Genomic DNA, 23436 nt, shown 5'->3' with positions numbered 1-23436 from the left:
TAATTCACGAAGGCCCCGCCTTCTCAATCTTGCCCTTCGCCTGAGCTATGGTGATCCTCAGATTAAATCACCACCAGCCTTCGGTCATCTGGGACTACGGCGGCTCTACCTGAGGAACTCCTGCAATGATCTCCCAGGGCTGAGGTGATGAGACTCAGACTACTAACACCATCTTCCCTTGTGCTAGGTATGACACAACCAAGAAGGGTTTCCCCCCCAATTCCCACTGACTCCAGTTTTGGAAGGTCCCACTGATGTCCATAATCTGTCAAATGCTGATTTTCACCTCCCCTCTGGAATCCAGCTCATTTGTCCACGTTTGGATCAAGGCTGCGATGAGGTTTGGAGCTGAGTGGTCCTGGCGAATGTTTAACTGGGCATGTAGGGACCAGGTCCTTGCTCAGAAGCTAGCATTTCAATGACACTTTCTAACACTTTGCTAATGATAGAGAGATGATGGAGTGGTAATTGGCCAGATTAAGTTTGAACATAAGAACATAAGAAATAGGAGCAGGAGTAGGCCATCTAGCCCTTCGAGCCTGCCCCGCCATTCAATAAGATCATGGCTGATCTGTTGTGGCTCAGTTCCACTTTCCCGCCCTCTCCCCATAACCCTTAATCCCCTCTCTTATCAAGAACCCATCAACCCGCTTCTTAAAAATATTTAGCGAGGCAGCCTCCACCACTTCAACGGGCAGAGAATTCCAGAGATTCACCACCCTTTGAGTGAAGAAGTTCCTCCTCAACTCCGTTCTAAACCGCCTCCCCTTTATCTTGAGGCTGTGCCCCCTAGTCCTACTGTCTTTTTTGAGCGGGAAGAGTCTCTCCACCTCTATCCTATCCATCCCATTCATCATCTTATACGTCTCAATGAGATCTCCCCTCATTCTTCTAAACTCTAACGAGTACAAGCCTAGTTTATTCAGCCTCTCCTCATAGCTCAATCCCCTCAACTCCGGTATCAGCCTAGTAAACCTCCTCTGCACTCCCTCCAGGTCCTGCTTCTTGTGAACTGAGTCTGGAATTGTGCTATTTTCCACATTGTCGAGTAGATGCCATGCTGTAGCTATACTAGAACAGTCTTTCAGGAAAGAGTTTCATTCTAATTTGTTTGTTCAAACTAACCTTATTGTACAGTTGCATAAAAACAGTTACAACACAGAAATAGGCCATTCAGTCCAACTAACCATTTACCATCCATATAAGCATATATCCATCCATCCATCTCTCATTGGTGGCATGGCAGCACAGTAGTTAGCACTGCTGCCTCACAATACCAGGGACCTGGATTCGATTCCCGGCTTGGATCACTGCCTGTGCAGGAGTCTGCATATTCTCCCTGTGTCTGCGTGGGTTTCCTCTGAGTGCTCTGGTTTCCTCCTGAAGTTTATCCTGCGCATATCTATTTAATGTCTCCCCTGAAGAAACCTCTAGTTCCAAGCGAATCTGTACCTGCAGCACCCTTTGTCAAAAATACTTTGTAGTCTCCTTATTAATACCCTGAAGAGTTATAACAGGTTCCACAAAATCATTTTAACATGCCTTGAAAGATCGAATGCTAAGAGTTGGGAAAGGAAGACAAACTTAAGATGTTCCAACCAGACAGCAAGCATTTCTCTCATCACAGCACGTCACTGTTTCTTACAAATGCTTTCCTCCACAAGTCTCCCGAGAGGACTACTCTGTGAGCTGGTATCTGTCTTAGTTTTGACTTTCAGCAATGTGAATCTGTGTCCCAGAGCTGATCGGTTTGAAGTACGGTACCGTTAGAGATTCGTCTTTTCTCTATATGATTTACTGTTTTAAATACACTTCAGCAAAAGGCACTTCAAAGTCACCAACTTCCAAGTCTGAAACTCCCAGTTCCTTTGGGATTTAAGAACTCCATTATCGAATGCTCGAAATACATTTCATGGTTTTTCTCAGTACTGCCTTCTAGGTTTGAATACCTCCCTTGGTGAGCAAAGTTAGACTATACACTAGGGATGTTTGACCAAAGCTTGATCTTCTAATGCTGTCCTTTGGAGTCCTGGTACGATGGCTTGTCAATTGCTGTTCCACAGTGAATACAAGAGACAATCTTGTTGATAGGGTTGCATAAAAACAGTTACAACACAGAAATAGGCCATTCAGTCCAACTGACCATTTACCACCCATATGAGCACATAGCTGTCCGTCTTTAATTGGTGGCACAGTGGTTAGCACTGTTGCCTCACAGTGCCAGGGGCCCAGGTTCGATTCCTGGCTTTGGTCACTGCATGTTCTTCCTGTGTCTGTTTGGGTTTCCTCCAGGTGCTCCGGTTTCCTCCCAAAGGCCGAAAGACATGCAGGTTAGATACATTGGTCGTGCTAAATTCTCCCTCAGTACCCGAACGACTAGGGGATTTTCACAGTAACTTCATTTTTAGTGTTAATATAAGCCTGCTTGTGACACTAATAAATAAACTTTAAACCATCCAGATGGACAAGGGCAGCAGCTGCGTGGGAACACCATCACCTGAAAGTTCTTCCAAGTCATTCAATTCTTGACTTGGAAATATATCTCTGCTTTTTCACCGTCATTGGGTCAAAATCCTGGATCTCCACCCTAACAGCACTGTGAGTGTTACCTACATACATGGACAGCAGTGGTTCGAGAAGACAGCTCACCACTAACTTCTCACGGGCAATTAGGAATAGACAATAACACTGACTTCCAAGAACCAGTTTTCAAAACTCACAATAAACTACTTGGATTCCATACCTTTTTAGCTCACTTTCTTCATCCACCTACCCAATCTAATCTTGAACGTTGATTTTGCTTCTGCCTTAATCACTAACACTGGAAGGGAATTCTATAACTTTACAACTAACTGAGTAAAGACACTTCTTTTGCCCTCTGTTGTAAATGGTAGTTTGAGGATTGGAATTCAATTCAGAAGCAAAGATCTGGAAATGAAAAGCTGATATTGGTGCAAGTGACCATGAAGATAGAATAAAGAACAAAGAACAAAGGAAATTACAGCAAAGGAGCAGGCCCTTCGATCCTCCAAGCCTGCACCGACCATGCTACCCATCTGAACTAAAATCCATTATCCTTCCAGAAAGAACAAAGAAAATTACAGATGTTGGATTGTGGTGAAAACCCAAATGATTCACTGGTGTTTGTTACAAGAGAAATTCTTGCCAGCAGCAAGCACCCAGTTCTATTAAAAAACTACACCTCCAGGAGATAGTCCACCACCATCTTCTCAGGGTGATTAAGGATGGACAATAAATGCAGACCTTGCCAATAATGCCCATCCTGAGGATGAACAAACAAAAACCTCTTACATTTAATCTTGCACCAATGGCCTTATCGCAGTATCCAGCTGTTTCTTCAATGATTCCAGGTTGAATAGGCCTCCTATAAACTAACATAACGGGGAACAGAAAGACTGCTCCTGATAATTTAAAGCTTCTCCAACAGCAATTTTTGAGAAAAGTGCAAAGTGCATGATTCTATTTGGCGTTCTCCCTCAGTCCCCAATAGTAGAGATGTTCTTAACTTGAAAGAGAAAGATGTAGAATCAGTATGGATAAGAGATATGAGAAAGGAAGAGCAAGAGGTCACTTGTGGGAGTAGCTTATAGGCCTCCTAACAGTAGTTAGACTGTAGTAAATAGTATACAGGAAGAAATAAATGGAGAATGAAAGAAAGCAACCGCAATAGTCATGGGTGACATTAATCTACAGCTAGATTGGATGTATCAAATTGGCAAAGGTAGCCTAGAAGGTATGTTCATAAAGTGTATGCTGGACAAATTCTTTCAGTACAATCTACGGCCAACCAAAAAGCAGGCTAATCTAGACCATACAATGAGCAATGAGGCAGGATTAATCAATAACCTCATGGGAAAGGAGGCTTTAAGTGACAGAGATACAACATGTTCAGTCTGATGGGGTGAAATGTGGGTAATGATATGGCCATGAAAGCAGAGCAAAAGTAAATAGGAAACTCATTTAAAAAAGAATCAGCATCACTGGGGAAATGGTTCTGGGAAATTATTAGACCTAAAAGCTAACCAAGTCCCAGAACCAGATGATCTGCACCCTAGTGGTTGCAGAGATAGTAAAGGCATTGGTTCTAACCTTCCAAAATTCCTTAGATTCTAGAAAGGCCCTAGTGAATTACAAAATAGCTAATCTAACATCCTTATTCAATAAAGAAGGGTGAGGCAAAGCAGGAAACTACAGGCCAATTAGCTTGGCATCATCAGAAGATAATTGCACAAATGTATTATTAAGGAGGTTATAGCAGAGTACGCTGTAAACCTCAACGTGATCAACCTGACTTTCTGAAAGCTAAATCGCATTTCAATTAATTTATCAGAGTTTTTTCAGCCGGTAACAAGCAGAGTGGATACAGGGGAATGAGACACAGAAAATGCTGGAAAAACTCAGCATCTGCAGAGATTGAAACAGAAGAGTTCCAAAGAGATAAGTTAAGAGAGTGAGTAAGAATTTGGCAGATGGAGTGCAATGTGGGAAAGTGTGAACTTGTCCATACTGGTTGAAAGAATGGAATAGCAGTGTACCATTTAAATGGAGACAGTAAGAAGTCTCACAACACCAGGTTAAAGTCCAACAGGTTTATTTGGAATTATGAGCTTTTGGAGTGCTGCTCCTTCATCTGATGAGTGGAGAGATAGGTTTCACAAACATGGCATACATAAACAAAGACACAATTGTAAGATTATGGTTGGAATGCAAGTCTTTTCAGTTAATCAAGTCTTTACAGGTATAAACAGTGCGAGTGGAGAGAGTGATATCACAGGTTAGAGAGGTGTGAACTGTCTCAAGCCAGGACACCTAGAAGGGTTTTGCAAACCCAGGCCAAATGGCAGGGGTTACACATAGTGTGACATCAGGTGAGTATCTCACCTGAGGAAGGAGCAATGCTCCAAAAGCTCATGCTTTCAAATAAAGCTGTTGGACTTTAATCTAGTGTCGTGAGACTTCTGACTGTGCCTGTCCCCGTCCAACGCTGGCATCTCCACATCACATTTAAATGGAGAGAGAGAGATTGCAGAACTTAGTGGTACAGAGGGAACCGGGTGTCCTGATACATGCAAGTTGGCTCAGTGTGTAATTAGGAAGGCAAATACAATGTTGCTGTTCATTGCAAGGGGAATTTAATCTAACAACAAAGTGCTTCAGGACAAATGAGAAGCCTGAACCACCGAGCTAGTTACCTGAGAAGGAGCGCTGCAAGAGAGTCCACCCAGTTCACTGATGCGAGCTGCGGCTGTTGGGTTACTGGAGCTGATCAGGACTGGGGGGCTGATCTCCATAGAGTGCCGGTTTTGAGATGACTGGGACGCTTTGTTGGACATTGTTAGCGAGGTGAACGAGTGGCGTTTTTTGGTGTTCTTTTTCATGATGTCTCCGGGTTTCTGGGCAGTGTTGCTGTGCGCAGCCCCTGAGGTATTGCTGCTTCCTTCGCCTGATTCGCCATTTCCAGAAGAGGAGGTTGGAGGTTTATCCAGCTGTATTAGCTGTTTGGCTGTCGAGTTAAACTGGAAACATAAAAATAAAATTCTCAAACCACAGAAATGATCACTATCTGTGCTAAAGCCGTACTTATCGAGTGCACTGCTGCATCAGCAGCTCAACTTTTCATCTTCAATTAAATCCAAATTAAGTTTTGAAACATTATCATTGCCGTTCACATTTATTTCATCACCATAAACATCACTCCAAACAAACCCAAGGCTGGTGCTATCAGCTTGTCTGGAGCTTTGCACAGCATGCTGATCACGGAATTTGATTAGCACTTTTCGGAGTTTTAACACAACAAATTAACAGTAAGAGCTGCGAACTAATGTACAGAACGCGTTTATCAACCTCGGCATAAATTAGCAGCGCGAGTCATAAATAAATTATACTGAAATACATAATTTGTCGCTCGGTCTACAAAACACCAGCAATGCTGGAAAAAGAAAGACATGGTATCAAAACATTTAGTCTTGCACTCATCAGGACAAATGCAAGAATGCCAAATTTCAAAGGCAGCAACAAGATAGACCACACAAGAAAAAGGTGCTGATTGGTTGGTAAGTTGGTCAAGACGTTGCCATGGAGAATGCATCAGAGAACTATGATTTCGTTCAAAAAACAGGATTACCTGAATGTAGAGACATAGAACACCGAAGAAAGAGAATGCCATTAGTTGTAATCATTGAAAAAATCTGGTTGTTTTCACATTATAGAGTTATAGAGGTTTATAGCATGGAAATAGGCCCTTTGGCCCAAATTGTCCATGCTGCCCCCTTTTTTTAAAACTTCTAAGCTAGCCCCAATTGCCCGCATCCCTCTATACCTATCTTATGCATGTGACTGTCTAAATGCTTTTTGAAAGATAAAATTGTACCCACCTATACTACTACCTCTGGCAGCTTGTTCCAGACACTCACCACCTTCTATATGAAAAAATTGCCCCTCTGGACACTTTTGTATCTCTCCCCTCTCATCTTAAACCTTTGCCCTCTAGTTTTAGATTCCCCTACTTTTGGGAAAAGATATTGACTATCTAGCTGATCCAAGCCCCTCATAATTTTATAGACCTTTATAAGATCACCCCTCAGCCTTCTACACTCCAGAGAAAAAAGTCCCAGTCTATCCAGCCTCTCCTTATAACTCAAACCATTAAGTCCCGGTAGCATCCCAGTAAACCTTTTCTGCACTCTTTCTAGTTTAATAATATTCCTTCTATAATAGGGTGACCAGGACCTTTCACAGTATTCCATGTGTGGCCTTACCAATGTCTTGTACAATTTCAACAAGATGTCCCAACTCTGACCAATGAAACAATGCTGAATGCCTTCTTCACCACTCTGTCCACCTGTGACTCCAATTTCAAGGAGCTATGAACTTGTACTCCCAGGTCTCTTTGTTCTGCAACTCTCTCCAATACCCTACGATTAACTGAGTAAGTCCTACCCTGGTTCAATCTACCAAAATGCATCACCTTGCATTTATCTAAATTAAACTCCATTTGCCATTCGTCAGCCCACTGGCCGAATTGATCAAGATCCCGTTGCAATCAGATATAACTTTCTTCACTGTCCACTATGCCATCAATCTTGGTGCCATCTGTAAATTTACTAACCATGCCTCCAATGTGTTGTTTGTGTGAGCTTACATCATAAGGTCATAAGAAACAGGGACACAAGTTGGCCATTGAGCCCATTCCCCCCTCATTCTTTTAAACTCCAGTGAACATAATCCTAACCGACTCAGTCTCTCCTCATATATCAGTCCTGCCATCCCAGGAATTTGTGTGGTAAACCTTCTTTGCACTCCCTCAATCACAAGAACATCCTTCCTCAGATCCCTTGAAAGAATAAAATAAAAAGAATGGTGGAACAGGCTTAATGGGCCAAATCACTCAAAGGGTGGTGAATCTCTGGGATTCTCTGCCCGTTGAAGTGGTGGAGGCTGCCTCGCTAAATATATTTAAGTCACAGGTAGATAGGTTTTTGATAGACAGGGGAATTAAGGGTTATGGGGAGAAAGCAGGAATGTGGAACTGATCCACTTCAGATCAGCCATGATCTTATTGAATGGCGGGGCAGGCTTGAAGGGCTAGATGGCCTACTCCTGCTCCTATTTCTTATGTTCTTACGTCTTTTTTAATGATATAGGTTAAGAGATAAATATTGACCAAGACACCAAGAAAGTTGCACTTCTCATCTTTAAAAAAGTATCCTGGATCTTCTCTGATCACCTGAGAGAGCAGATATAACCTTGGTTTAATTTCTCATCCAGAAGATAGCACCTGAGACAGTACAACACTTCTCCAGTGCCACCATGGAGAGTTACCAGCTTTCGTGTTGAAGTTTCTAGAGACATGAACCCATAGCTCCCTAACTCAGATGCCCTGCTGCCTCACAGCGCCAGGGACACAAGTTTGATTTCTGGCTTGGGTCACTGTGTGGAGTTTGCATGTTCCTCCTGTGTCTGTATGGGTTTCTTCCAGGTGTTCTGGTTTCCTCCCACAGACCAAAGATGTGCAGATTAGGTAGATTAGCCATGCTAAATTACCCCTTAGTGTCAGGGGAATAGCTAGGGTAAATGCATGGGGTTATGGGAATAGGGCCTGGGTGGGATTGTGGTCAGTGCAGCCTCGAAGGGCCAAATGGCCTCTTTCTGCACTGTAGGATTCTAGAAGAACAGTATCGTGAGTCAAGACTAACATGAAAAATAGCGCCTCCAACAATACAGCACTCAAATGCTCAAATTCATAATGGGCCTTGAACTGTGACTCAGAGAGTGGTTGCAACAATGACGATTACATGAGGTTGTTGAAGGCACATTAGCAAAAACAAAAATGAGTTGCAATGAGAACTCCAGAGGGCTGTAGCTCAGAGAACAAACATGAATTGTTACATGAACACACAGACAATAGGAATGGTTTCCCAACTCAGCTGCCCGAAGTCCACGAAGCTAAATAATTCACATTAGAGATGCATTTGGTTATATATAGAAATATATAAAACAATGTTATTTTTCACAAGTTCTGCACAGTAGTGAATAAACATGAAGTTAATAAACACTTGCCTGCCCTACTTTTACTGCCGTCGTGACTGCGGCCCAGGCACACAGGAATAATATGAATAAAATTACATAACAATATCTTAACAGCGTGAAAACAAGGCCACAAGCTCATCCTAGCTGTCCCAGGTGAACTAAAATAACCCCTGGCTGTGGACATTTCCATCTGACATGATTGCATAGAATCAAATACACTGCAACCTCTCAAATCCAGAAAACTTGGCATCACAGTCATTGCTGAAATTTGGAATTTTCTGGATTATAGAATGTCGTTAAAAAGTCTAACAATTGAGACAATCGAAAAACACTCTCGTTGTAAATATTTATCTGAAACATAAAACAGTGATTAAAACATTGCAAAGCAGTAGCAATAATTGTTTTCTTATCCAAATATTATATCTTCAATATTTCCATTCCCACAGCACTGTGGTAAAATGATGCTAATGGTGTCAAGGGTGATTCTGCTCAAAATATTTTTGGTGTTTTCAAACAATAGATTCCTGGACTGGAGAGGTTACAGTGTAATTGTAAATCTCTTCCTCACTGTGCTTTATAACGCGCATAAGGCCTCCCTGCATTTATAGTCTACGTAGCAACATTAAATGGGACTTTTACTCAAAAGCTTGAGCTCAGCTTGATATGGCTCCTGCTCTGATCAAGGCCATAAGAGCCCAGTCCATCAGACAAATCAGCCTCCCATCCACTGACACCGTCTACATTTCCCGCTGCCTTGGAAAAGCAGCCAGCATAATCAAGGACCCCATGCGCCCCGGACATACCCCCTTCCACCTTCTTCTATTGGGAAAAAGATACAAAAGTCTGAGATCAGAAACCAACGAGATCAGCCATGATCAAAATGAGTGGCAGAGCAGGTTTGAAGGGCCGAATGGCCTACTCCTGCTTCTAGTTTCTATGTTACCAACTCAATAACAGCTTTTTCCCTGCTGCTATCAGGCTTTTGAATGGACCTACCATATATTAAGTTGATCTTTCTCTACACCCAAGCTATGACTGTAATACTACATTCTGCATCCTTTCCTTTCCTTCTCTATGAAAGGTATGCTTTGTCTGTATAGCGCGCAAGAAATGATACTTTTCACTGTATGATAATATATGTGACAATAATAAATCAAATTAAAAACTTGGGTGAAAGGTCAGAAGTGACCTTTCCAAAAAGTAAATCTTCCATCCCTTACAACAATAAATCTCACTGAAAGTACAGGCTGGAATTCTCCAGTCTCCGTTGCCCCACCACCGCTGCCAACGAGAACAGAGTATTTGGCGCTCAGCCAAATCTCCATTCACTGCAGCTGGACCGGAGAATCCCAGCCACAGGCGGGGTTAGAGAAGTCTGGCCACAAGTGTTCACAGAATGTTCGCACATACAGAGACGCAAAATACTGCAGCTGCCGAAAATCTGAAATAAGAACCGAAAATTCTGGAAATACTTAGCAGGTCGAGCAGCATCTGCAAAGAGGAGCAGATAACGTTTCGGGTAGATGACCTTTCATCAGCATTTTCATCAGATGTACACAGAGTCATCCCACCTGCTGAAAGTAATTACTTACCTCAACGTATGAAATTGGGAATATTCCTATCTTGTCTCCCAACATTCCCTCAGCCCAGTTTTCATCAACTCGACGTATCACTGTCAAGATATCATCCTGAAGTGAAAAATAAATGAGTCACCTGAGAAATTAGGAATTCTATTTTAACAAAGTAAACAAAGTCTATCTTAGGGGACAGGACCAGGGTTCTGGACTGCATGTCCAATGATTAACTACACTTTGTTCAGTGGAAGATGAGTTTGGTTACAGACCCATGGCTGATTTTAATGATTCACTGTGTGAAGCTGGATGAGTCAGCTCTCGAGGGGGTTTACGATTAATCAAAACCAGAAATGTTGGCACTGCTCTGGCATTATAAAACCCTTTCCTGAACTGTATTATAGCACTGGTAATTCTGTCTTCAAGTCATAGAGGTTTGCAGCATGGAAACAGGCCCTTTGGCCCAATTTGTCCATGCCGCCCAGTTTTTACCACTAAGCCGGTTCCAAATGCCCGTATTTGACCCACTTCCCTCTATATCCATCTCACCCATGTGACTGTCTAAATGCTTTTTAAAAGACAAAATTGTAACTGCCTCTACTACTACTTCTGGCAGCTTGTTTCAGACACTCACCATCCTCTGAATGAAAAAATTGTCCTCTGGACCCTATAAGCACATTTGGAAGAAAGAATCATAGAGGTATACAGCACAGAAAAAGGCCCTTCAGCCCACGGTGTCTGCCCTGGTCAAAGACAAACCACCAATTTTAATCCCATTTTCCTGCATTTGGTCCTTTATATCTTGGCATTATGAGGGTCTCTGCCTCCACCAGCCTTTCAGACAGTGAGTTCCAAACTCCCACCCTTCAGGTGAAAATGTTTTCCTCACATCCCCTCTGAGCCTCCTGCCCCTTGCCTTAAATCTATGCCCTCTTGTCATCGACCTCTCCACCAAGGGGAAAAGTTTCTTCCTGTCTACTATATCTCTGCCCCTCATAATTTTATACATCTCCATCATGTCCTCCCTCAGTCTCCTTTGCTCCTCTTACTGAAACACCCTTCAGATTTCACTGCTTAGTACAAGGAACACAAAGCTTCTCAACAAACACACAGGACAGCAGTGTGGTATTTTAGGACTATCTAAAGAAAGCCACTCATCAAATATTTTGCAAGTTGCATTGCGATAGGCAGTGGAACAGCTTGGGCAAGGAATGATTCCAATCAAACACTCCCAAGAATTAAGCTAAGTGGATACAGTGTGTCATGATCTTCCCGGGGCAGTGCCAGCCTTGCCAGTAACACCCACTTCCCATGAATGAACCAAAAGGGAAGCCCTCACCTTTGAGAATGGCAAGCAGTCTTTATCCGCTTCCTTATCTTTCACTTCAAAGTCATAAAGTGCTTTGCACTGTGGCGGAGGCTGAGGTAAAGGTTTAATAATCTGGACAAAGTTGGTGGGGAAGAAGCCATGGACACCATTGACTTCCCCATGGTACCAATTTTCATCTACTTGTCGTCGCAGGATGATGATGTCACCCTTGTTGAATTTGAGATCACCAGGCTCTTTTCCTTCATAGTTGTATAATGCTTTGGCACATGGTAGTTGAGGTATACCCTGCAACACAACACAAGCACAATTTTAATTCACTTTATTCCCCATCCCAGAGATTATTTAACAGGTCATACTTAAGCCTTACAGAGATAGGAGTACCATCTTGAAGGGGAAACTGCAAACCTTCTCAGGTGAAACATGTGCCCTTGGTGAATTTTTCCCTTTAAATTTGCATCTATCAGCGTGAGGGAATGAGACATTTCTCTACATTACAACAGCATCTAAAATTCAATAACACCTTCACTGGCTGTTAAGCACTTCAGGATTTCCTATGTTTGTGAATTGAACATTCTTCCTCTTGCCTTGGGGCTTTTAATCTGCTCCAATTTGTTCAAATCTTTCATATTACACCATTCTGATTTTCTGTACCATCTGCACAGTCCTTTTGTGTTCTTCTGTGGGATACAGGCATCAATGGCAGGTTCCAGCATTTGGAGTCCCTAATTGCCCCTTGAACTGAATGGTTTCCTAGATCATTTCAGAAATTAAAAGTTAACCACATTACGGGAATTTAGAGTCACACGTAGACCAGACCAGGTAAAGAAGACAGATTTCCTTCTCTAAAGGCCATCTAGTTTCATGGCATCATTAACTGAAAATAGATTTATTGAATATCCTGCAGTGGGATCTGAACACTTGTCCCCACAGCATTAGGCTGGGCTTCTGAATTATTAATCCAGTGACACTATATTACTATCTCCTACTGACCTACAGACTGTTCCATGATGTTGTACCTTGCGTAACATAGAACAAGGCTTCCCAAACATACCTCCCTTGAAAGCTGAGATGATTAAGCTGTCATCTTGTTTACTTGGGCTACACTGAAAGGCAGCCCTCAAGAAGCAAAGGGACATTGCTCTAGGCCACTGTACTATAGAATCCCATAAGTTCGGAGGTCAGTTGGCCCATCGATTCTGCACTGACCCTCCGAAAGAGCATTTAACCCACACAAGCCTCCCCCCGACCCTATCCCCATAACGCATTTGCCATGGCTAATCCACCTGCACATCTTTGGACACGAAAGGGGAATTTACTATGGCCAATCCACTTATCCTGCAAATCTTTGGACTCTGAGAGGAAACAGGAGCACCCAGAGGAAATGCAGGCAGACATGGGCAGAATGTGCAAACTCCACACAATCACCCCAGGCTGGAATTGAACCCAGGTCCCTGGAGCTGTGAGGCAGCAGTGCTAACCACTGTGCCACTCACATCATTGCCAATAATAACACTTCAACTTCTGAAAAATGGGTCTTCAAAGTTCATACTACTCTGAAAGCACACTAAAATTTTCATGTGAAATCTAAATTTGACCAGACAACATAGATTAAGTAATGAGTGAACGTTGCAAGTGATATCTAAAATTTACTGACAAGTTCGTAAAAAGGTCTGGTAGGTGGATTGTGTGCCTTTTTTTCAGAAATGTTACATTACATCCCTATCGTTTTCAGATAGTCTTAGCTGACAACTGAATAAAGAACAGACTAGACAAATCCCTTGATAATAGATGATGAAACCATTCAATGTCTTGTAGAAAACAGCCTTCACACATAAAGTGCATTATAAATTTGAAGGAGATCATAAATAATTTGTCAGCAGAATGAGGTAATGAGACAAAAAGTGGAGTCGGGACTCTATGACCTTTGGGGCCGGCTCAATTCTTGTAAATGGTATTCCCAAACACTTTGCCATCCAACATACCCAAGGAGGGAGCTTAGTTAAATACATGCAGGGATGGGTAATCATGATCTTCTGCAGCACCCTGATAAAAATTTACAGACTCTCCCTTTGAAACATTACTGCTGAATTTTCATGTTTAAAACTTAACTTTCCTGGGAATTTGCATTATCCATCCATGATTCGATGGGTAGTGATTGAGGCTAATTGTCCAAGGAATAGGGTAAGGGATCTTGCCTTCTTCTTTGTAGGTTGGGTTGCATGAGGACCAGTCACTTGATGTGAAAGTATACATTTTCCTCTCAGGAACTCTGACAAACATTACCTGTTCTTACTTTAGTAGATTATTATCAACATTTTCAACTTCCACCCTTCCTTATTGCTCCCTTCCAAATTCAGCGAAACAAGACAAATATTTCGATATGGGATACTAGATCAGTTTTAATTCCTTGTTAATAGTGAAAATAAACCACCTATTCTCAGGGGAGCCAAGACGTTCAGGAACATTGGCCATTGCCAATGGGATTGATATTTTTAACCAAACTCCATGCAAGATACCGTTGGCTAACAAGTGGAATACGATGGCCTAGTGGTATTATCACAACACTATTAATCCAGAAACTCTGCTCATGTTCTGGGGATTCGGGTTTGAATCCTGCCACGGCACATATGGAATTTGTATTTAATTTTTTAAAAAATCTGGGATTAAGGATCTACTGACGGCCACAAAACTATTGTCGATTGTCAGAAAAGCCCATCTGGTTCGCTAATGTCCTTTAGGGAAGGAAATCTGCCATCCTCACTTGGTCTGGCCTACATCTGACTCCAGAGCCACAGCAATGTGGTTGACTCTCAACTGCCCTATGAACAAGGGCAACTAGGGATGAGCAATAAATCCTGGCCAGCCAGAGACGCTCACATCCCATGAATAAATAAAAACAAAGGATCTACCCACCTCAAGTTTAAAATTAACGAATAATTGAGCATCAATTACTATAATAAAAGCACATTACTACAGATGCTGGAATCTGAAACAAAAACAGAAAATGCTGGAAAACCTTAGCAGGTCTGACAGCATCTGTGGAGAGAGAATAGAGCTAGCGTTTCAAGTCTGGACACCCCTGCTTTTGTTGTGGCATCAATTACTGTTTTCAGCAAAATTTTGCAAACTTCTACCACGCTTTATATGGTGTTTCCTAACATCTCTCCTAAAGACTGTGCCCTGAAATTCCCTGAACAGTGGAAATAAAGTTAAAGTTTATTTATTAGCCACAAGTAAGGCTTACATTAACGCTGCAATGGAGTGACTGTGAAACTCCCCTACCGCCACACTCCGGCACCTGTTTGAGTCAATGCACCTAATCTGCATGTCTTTCAGACTGTGGGAGGAAACCGGAGCACCCGGAGGAAACCGAGGCAACCATGGGGAGAACGTGCAAACTCCGCACAGACAGTGACCCAGGCAGGGAAGCGAATCCTGGTCCCTGGCGCTGTGAGGCAGCAATGCTAACCACTGTGCCACCGTGCCGCCCCAAATAGTTTCCATCCAACCATCTTCAAATCTGCCGTGATCTAATGCCGTGATAAGGGGGGGGCGCGGTTTAGAACGGAGTTGAGGAGGAACTTCTTCACTCAAAGGGTGGTGAATCTCTGGAATTCTCTGCCCGTTGAAGTGGTGGAGGCTACCTTGCTAAATATTTTTAAGACGCGGGTTGATGGGTTTTTGATAAGAGAGGGGATTAAGGGTTATGGGGAGAAGGCGGGAATGTGGAACTGAGCCAAGACAGATCAGCCATGATCTTATTGAATGGCGGGGCAGGCTCGAAGGGCTAGTTGGCCTACTCCTGCTCCTATTTCTTATGTTCTTATGTTCTTAAATTCCAGAGAATACAACCCTAGTTCCCAGTTCGTCAACTTTTCAAATGCTTGAAGTTTCCCAAGAAGTTTGAGCTTCATTGCGTTAGGATGATAATGAGGACGTGCGAAATGTGGATGGATGCCAGACGTTTAGTTGTGATAACAATTTATCTCCTGCTTCCTTCTTTATTGCAAATGACACCTTCTGTTTGGAAACCAATTCTTTCACGTTGCCATATTTCATTTCACAGCCCTCCATCTGAGGCAACGGAGAAATGTGAGTATGTCAGCATGATTTATAACTGGGAAATACAATGACATGGTAAACACAAAAAAAATGGTTAGCTGGAAGCAAACTGAAACACACAGCTCAGTTTGATCCGCATAAATCAGAACTTCTGAAGCCTGTATGTTGGTGATGAGTGCCTCTTAAGTACGAACTGTCAATTGTTACTAGTTGCAAAAAACACGTTGATACTCCTGAAACAGAAGATTTCTTTGCTTTTTTATTTATTACTTTCCATAGAAATGGGACATCACTAATTGCTCAGCATAAGCTAAAAGAGAGTTCACATCACAATGGTCCATTTTAATGGCCCACAAATGCTGGTTTGTTTTGAGCAGCATCCTTGCTTACAGGTAGGGAATTGGGAGAGAGCGAGCCACTGCCACCACACTGAAATTGCCTGAGCGCAAACAAGGGAGCAGACATTTTGTGGGAAATCATGATTTAGAAAGTCTGATGCTGATGGGAAAGATCGATGGTAAAAGAGACCAGGGTAGACAAAGAAAGATCTCTCTAAAGAGCCTGGCAAATTGGATGAATGAAGCATCACCTCCAGGACAAGATTAACATGGAGGTCTAGGGTTGTCAATGCTCTCTTAGCATGCTACCTGCAGAGAGAGAAGGAGGGAGAGAGGATTTCGATGAAATGCATTACAGCAACATTTTCAAAATAGCCAATGTCCCATTTTATGGGGCTATTAATGTTGATCACTAAGAAGTACTCTGCAGGAATCCTGCAGTTAAGTACAGTGACAACCTGGCAAACAATATGAGCAATTTGCGGGGCCCCAAAAGCTTCATACCACAAAGGAATACTCGGAAAATGGAAAGCTATCTGGGTTGTGGTAATAGGCGTTTGTCGGAAGTCTTTACAAATAACTCTATTGCACGGGTGCTTCTTCTTTTTGTTTTGTGCTCATTGCATTGTGTGGCAAAAGTTATCGGAAAACAGAGGAATGCTAATTATGGTGCAGTCTGCTGACGATGACGCAGAACAAATTCAGTTCGCAAGGACCGTGCAGCTGTGTCCACTTCATCTCCATAAGCTTTGAGTCAGTTCAGCAGTATTGTTCAGTGTTCCCCTCCTCCACCCCCCCCACACAAAAAAACAATTCTTTTAAAGTTTTCTTTTATCCCAAAAACACTGATTTGTGGTGATGGGTGCAAGGGTGCTTGTAATCCTGTATTTCTGTAAATTAGCCATCATTCATGAGAGATCTAGATGGTGGGGGTGGGGGGGGGGGGGGGGAGGTGCGTGAACAAGACTTCTTTGACTGCAGAAGGCACTGCTAGCCTGCCCTCATTTTATCCTCAGTCACGCACACACCTGATTTGGTTCAGTTGCCTTTAGGCCAATTTTAGTCTCCCATTGCCACTCAATAATGGGTTTATCTGATTAATCAGTCAAGGAGATCTCTGCTGTGTTCTAACCCTGTTTCCATTTGCAAGTGGAAATTGGTGCTCATTAAGACCTGAATGTGGACAAAATAAAACTAAAATGACAAAATTAAACAAAATTCCAAAGAATAAACTTGTAGAATTTATATATAATATTACACATGTATGCTTTGCATGCAATCTCAATATTTGAGCCTTGGGATTAGAATTGCAACTCAACAGGATTTGTGTTAATTACATTCAATCCACGACACAGAACAGACTAGTCAACCCAAAATGATCAAGCTTCATAATAAGTTGCTTCCTACCCTATTTCATTTCACCCTATCAGCATATTCTTCCATTCCCTTCTCTGTCATGTATGCATCTAATGTCCCCTTAGGGTGACATGATAGCACAGTGGTCAGCACTGCTGCCTCACAGTGTCAGGGACCCAGGTTTGATTCCTGGCTTAGGTCACCAGCTGTGTGGAGTCTGCACGTTCTCCCCATGTCTGCATGGGTTTCCTCCAGGTGCTCTGGTTTCCTCCCACAGCCTGCTGGTTAGGTGGATTAGCCATGGTAAATTCTCCCTCAGTGCACACAAATAGGTGCCAGGGTGTAGCGACTAGGGAATGTTCACAGTAACTTCACCACAGTGTCAATGTAAGCTTACTTGTGACACTAATAACTAAATTTAAATAAAACTTAACTTGTAACTGCTGCAACTTATGAGCCTAGTCTCACTTTATGTCCAATTAGTAGGAATTTGAGAGACATATTCAATAGAAAAGTAAAGGGGAAGGACGAGCAGTTCAGGGTGTACACGTACATGAATCATGGAAGGTCGCAGGATAGGATGAGAGTGCGGCAAGCATACAATATCGTGGGCTTTATTAATAGAGGCATAAAATATAAAAGCAAGAAAGTTATGTTAAATCTGCATAAACCAAAGCTTCAAGTTTATTTATTAGTCACAGGTAGGCTTACATTCACACTGCAATGAAGTTACTGTGAAAATCCCCAGTAGTTTGGCTTCAACCAGAGTATTGCGTACAATTCTGGGGACTAGACTTCAGGGGGAATGTGAAAGCATTAAAGTGGGTGCAGAAAAGAGTCATGAGAATAATTGTAGGATAAACAATTTCAGGCATACGGGTAACTGAGAGGGGTGAGGATTCACCAGAGGGAAGATATGGTAAATTATAGGAACAATGGGTGGCATGGTGGCACAGAGGTTAGCACTGCTGCCTCATAGCGCCAGGGACCTGGATTCAACTCCTAGCTTGGGTCACTGTGCGGAGTCTGCACATTCTCCCTGTGTCTGCGTAGGTTTCCTCCGAGTGCTCTGGTTTCCTCCCATGTCTGAAAGACGTATTGATTAGGTACACTGGCCATGGTGAATTCTCCCTCAGTGTACTTGAACAGGCGCCGCAGTGGGGCAACTAGGGGATTTTCACAGTAACTTCATTGCAGTGTTAATGTAAGCCTACTTATGACACCAATAAATAAATGGAAAGGACAAGGCAAGAGAGCAAGGTAGCTATAACGGTTATGACAATCGGAGGAAGGGACAGAATGCACAAGAAAGTGCGCCAGCAGATAAGGCCAGAGTTTGCAAAAACAAAACTAAAAGCTTTTGCCTGCAGCATTCATAACAAAACAATGAACCGTCAGCTCAAACGGCAATAAATATGTCTGACCTGATAGCCATTACAGAGACATGGCTCCAGAGTAACCAATGCTGCAATCTGGATATTCAAGGGTACTTGACAGTTCGGAAGGAAAGGAAGCTAAGAAAGGGTGATGGAACAAGTCTGATAAAATTAAAGACGACGGTACAATAGTGAGAGATATTTTAAAGATCAAGAGGAAAAATCTGTTTGGGTCAAGATAAGAAACAGTATGGTAAGAAGTCATTGGCGGGAGCAAATTATTGACCTCCTAATAGTAATGATGTTGTAGGACAGAAGTAAATAATGAAATTCTAACAAAGGCCTGGCTATAATTATGGGTGATCTTAATGCATAGATTGGATGGATCAGATTAGCAACGGTCGCATGGAATAAGAGTCTTTTCGGGGCAATATGCATGTCCCAGAGCCAGCTAGAGAGCAGGTTTTTCTTGACATTGCAGTGTTCAATGAGACAGGATTAATTAATGACCCCATAGAGCCTCCAGGTAGCAGTGATCATAACCCAATTAAACTTCACATTTAGTTTGAATAAAAAAGAGTGGGTCTAACACTAATGTTTTTAACTTAAATAAAGGGATGAAGATGGAGTTGGTTAAAGTGAACTGGGAAAATAGTTAAGGGGTGAGTCAGAAGAAATGCAGTGGCAAATATAGGGAGATGTTTCACTCAGCAAAGATATATTCCAGTGAGAAAGAAGAAATCCAGGGGAAGAATGTACCATCAGTGGCAAACTAAAAGTTGAAGTTAGCTTCAAATCGAAAGAAAAAGCATAAAATATTGCAAAGATCCGTAGTAGGTCAGAAGATATGATAAAACTTTAAAACCAGCATAGAATGTCTAAAAATGTAACAAGGAGGGAGAATTTAGACCATGAGAGAAAGAGGGCTATAAATGTAAAAACTGAAAGTGAGACTTCCTACAAGTATTTAAAAAGGAAAACAAAACTAATGAGAGGCTGGGGCATTATTAATGGGAAACAATGAAATGGTGTAAGTGTTGAATAGATATTTTATGTCCATCTTCACTGTAGAAGGCACAAAAAACTTAAGAGTGAAAGGGACGGAGAAACTTAAAATATTGCAATCACCAGGGAAGGGGTACAGAGGCTGCAATCAGATCACCCATGATTTATCAAATGCAAACAAGAGTGTTAATAGTTGGGGCTGTTTTCCTTAGACAGGAGAAGGTTGAGAGGGGATTTCATGAAGATTTTCATTCAAAGTCATAAAGGAGCAGAGAGAGAAAGTGTTCCAATTGGTGACAGGGTCAAGAGCCAGAAGGGATTGGCAAAAGGAGCAAAAGTGCCATGAGGAAAAGCTTTTCCTTGCAGCAAGTGGTTAGGATCTTGAGTCTGCAAGTGGTTAGGATCTTGAGTCTGGTGCCTGGGAGAATGGCGGAGGCAGAGTCAACAAGAGAGTTTGGAAAATGAGTTGGATCATTATCTGAAAAAGAAAAAAAATGGCTGGACTATGGGGAAAAAGAAAGACAGGGCAGTGACACTAGGTGAACTGCTTCTTAGGAGGGTCAGCACAGAGATGATGGGCCAAATGGTGGCCTTCTATGCTGTAACCATTCTATTATTCTATGATGAATTGGAACGGAAATGGATGAACAAAATAAAAACTGAAAATTATCTTTGTTGTCATTGGCTACAGTTGAATAGTACTCGTCTCACTCCTAATGGCAAACGTTGCTTGCCATGTTGCCACTTTAAATTTTCATTGCTAAATAAAAGCATCGTCATGCCTTTACGCATTACAGGCTGACATTTATTGGAGTAACATTTACTGACACTGGAAAGCATACTTTTAAACAAGACTTTGGTTTGTCACAACTTAGAGCCTATAACACTTATCAATACCCACGGAAATAAATGCACTAGTTTTTATTCCAGTTGCAGAACGTTGGAATCACCTGAAAGCAACGGAAAGCATTTCCAATGCAGCTTTGAAACATGTGGCCCCTGTACATAACTTGATATTTAAAATGGTGCATATTGAAGCATCTCACGAAGGTCAAAGCTCCTTATTTATTTGGAAATGTTGAAAGTGATTTGATACTGTAGCCAGGATCTCCAAATATGGATCCTGCATAATGGCTGGGAAGGAAAACTACATAAAAACTACCTAAAACTGAGTAAAACTATATGGGTGAGATCCTAAATGAATATTTCTCATCAGTATTTACTGTTGAGAAAAACATGGATGTTAGGGAACTCGGGGAAATGTGATGTCTTGAGGAGTGTATATATTACAGAAGGTGATGCTGGAAGTCTTAAAGCGCATTAAGGTTGATAAATCCCCAGAACCCGATGAACTGTATCCCAGGACATTGTGGGAGGCTAGGGAGGAAATTGCAGGTCCCCTATCATAGATAATTGAATCATCGATAGTCACGGGTGAGGTGCCTGAAGATTGGAGGTGGCAAATGTTGTGCCTTTGTTTAAAAATGGCCACAGGGAAAAGCCTTGGATCTACAAGCCAGTGAGCCTCATGTGTGTGGTGGGTAAATTGTTGGTAGGTATTTTGACAGACAGGATCTACAGGCGTTTAGAGATGCAAGGACTGATTAGTCAGCATGGCTTTGTGAGTGGAAAATCATGTCTCACAAATTTGATTGAGTTCCTTGAAGGGGTAACCAAGGAGGTTGATGAGGGCAGTGCAGTTGATATTTTCTATTTGGACTTTAGCAAGGCCTTTGACAAGGTACTGCACGGTAGCTTGTTGCATAAGATTAAATCTCACAGGATCTAGGGTGAGGTAGCTAAATGGATACAAAATTGGCTTGATGACAATTGTAACAGTGATGACAATTGGTTATAGAGGGTTGCTTTTCATACTGGAGGCCTATGATCAGTAGTGTGCCTCAGGGATCAGTGCTAGGTGCACTGTTATTGGTCATTTATCATTTATATTAATGATTCGGATGAGAATATAGAAGGCATGGTTAGTAAGTTTGCAGATGACGCCAAGATTGGTGTCCACCATGACAGTGAAGAAAGTTATCTTGGATTGCAACGGGATCTTGGTCAATTGGGCCAATGGGCTGACGAATGGCAAATGGAGTTTAATTTAGATAAATGCGAGGTGATGCATTTTGGTAGAATGAATCAGGGCAGGACTTACTCAGTCAATGGTAGGGCATTGGGGAGAGTTAGGGAACAAAGAGATCCAGGGGTACAGGTTCATAGCTCCTGGAAAGTGGAGTTATAGATGGACAGTGGTGAAGGCGGCATTCGGCATGCTTAGTTTAATTGTTCAGAACATTGAGTTCAGGAGTTGGGACATCTTATTGAAATTGTACAAGACACTGGTAAGGCCACATTTGGAATAATGTATACAGTTCTGGTCACCCTATTATAGAAAGGATATCAGTAAACTTGAAAGAGTGCAGAAAAATTTACTAGGATGCTACCAGGGCTTGATAGTTTGAGTTATAAGGAGAAGCTGGATAGACTGGGACTTTTTTCTCTGGAGTGTAGAAGGCTGAGGAGTGATCTTATAAAATAATGAGGGGCATACATCAGTTAGAGAGTCAATATCTTTTCCCAAAGGTAGGGGAGTCTAAAACTAGAGGGCACTGGTTTAAGGTGACAGGGGAGAGATAGAAAAGTGTCCAGAAGGTAATTTTTTCACAGAGGGTGGTGAGTGTCTGGAACAAGCTGCCAGAGGTAGTAGGAGAGGCGGGTACAATTTTGTCTTTTAAGCATTCAGACATGGGTAGGATGGAAATAGAGGGATATGGGCCAAAAATGGGCAATTGGGATTAGTTTCGGGTTTAGAAAAAAGGGCGGCATGGACAAGTTGGGCCGAAGAGCCTGTTTCCATGCTGTAAACCTCTATAAATCTCCTGACATGCAGCAAGACCGACAACCTCCAACTCTCACTTAAAGCATGTTTTCCTCAGTCACTGATCCTGTTAAGTTAGAGAATTGAATAGTATAGCTGACTCTTTCAAAGGGTAATCCAGTCCTACAATCTATTGTTCCCCCATGGCCCTGCAATTTCTTTTCATTGTCAAGCCTGGGGTGTTTGATAGATCGCTTCACAAATGCTTAGGATGGTCCTACAACCACATCAGCACAGGCCCCACACAATATCAAGTAATCATGAAAACTGCTATGCCTGCCCAATGGTGGCACAGTGGTTAGCTCTGCTGCTTCACAGATCAGGGATCTGGGTTCGATTCCGGGTTTGTGTCACTGTCTGTCTGTGTGGAGTTTGCACATTCTCCCCGTGTTTGCATGGCTTTCCTCTGGATGCTCTGGTTTCTTCCCACAGTTTGAAAGACGTGCTGGTTCGGCACATTGGCCATGCTAAGTTCTCTCTCAGTGTATCCAGAGAGGCGCCAGAGTGTGGTGACTAGGGGATTTTCACAGTAACTTCATCGGTAAGCCTACCTGCAACACTAATAAATAAACTTAATTTCAATATACAATCTGAAAAGAGGGAAGATTGGTGCGTGTTTAGGGCACTCTAAATATTAACCCACCTGGTTCTATCTTTCAGAGACTAACAATGTAGACAGCACCTTCCAAACCCACAACCTCTACCACTTCAAACAACAAAGGCAGCAGATGGATGGAAACACCAACACCTTCAAGCTCCCCTCCAAGTCATATACTATTTTGATTTGCTACTATGTCACCATTCTTTTGCTGTCATTGGGTCAAAGTCCTGGAAGTCCCTTCCTAACAGCCCTGTGGTGGACTTACATCACAGACTGCAGTTTCGAGGAGGAGCTCACACAGCCTTCTCAAGAGCAATCAGGGATGGCAATAAATGTTGTCCTTGCTGGCAACGCTCACATCTC

The 23436-nt window shown here is 42.4% G+C and overlaps 1 protein-coding gene across 3 annotated transcripts in view; it reads right to left on the bottom strand.

Moving 5' to 3' along the window:
* sh3rf1 (SH3 domain containing ring finger 1) overlaps positions 1–23436 on the bottom strand; it is a 182508-nt gene that overhangs the window by 40910 nt on the left and 118162 nt on the right. For all 3 annotated transcript variants that reach the window (XM_080189485.1, XM_080189487.1, XM_080189486.1), the window contains 3 exons: positions 11461–11736; positions 10143–10238; positions 5214–5537 (listed from right to left, as the gene is read on the bottom strand). In XM_080189485.1, the coding sequence (XP_080045611.1) occupies positions 5214–5537; positions 10143–10238; positions 11461–11736 (696 nt within the window). The remainder of the gene's footprint in view (positions 1–5213; positions 5538–10142; positions 10239–11460; positions 11737–23436) is intronic.

This window comes from Carcharhinus amblyrhynchos, chromosome 5, assembly GCF_965287045.1.
Source record: "Carcharhinus amblyrhynchos chromosome 5, sCarAmb.v2.hapA, whole genome shotgun sequence".
Taxonomy (NCBI): Eukaryota; Metazoa; Chordata; class Chondrichthyes; order Carcharhiniformes; family Carcharhinidae; genus Carcharhinus; species Carcharhinus amblyrhynchos.
The sequence above is the reverse complement of the archived record's forward strand: the minus strand, read 5'-3'. Positions and strand labels throughout refer to the sequence as shown.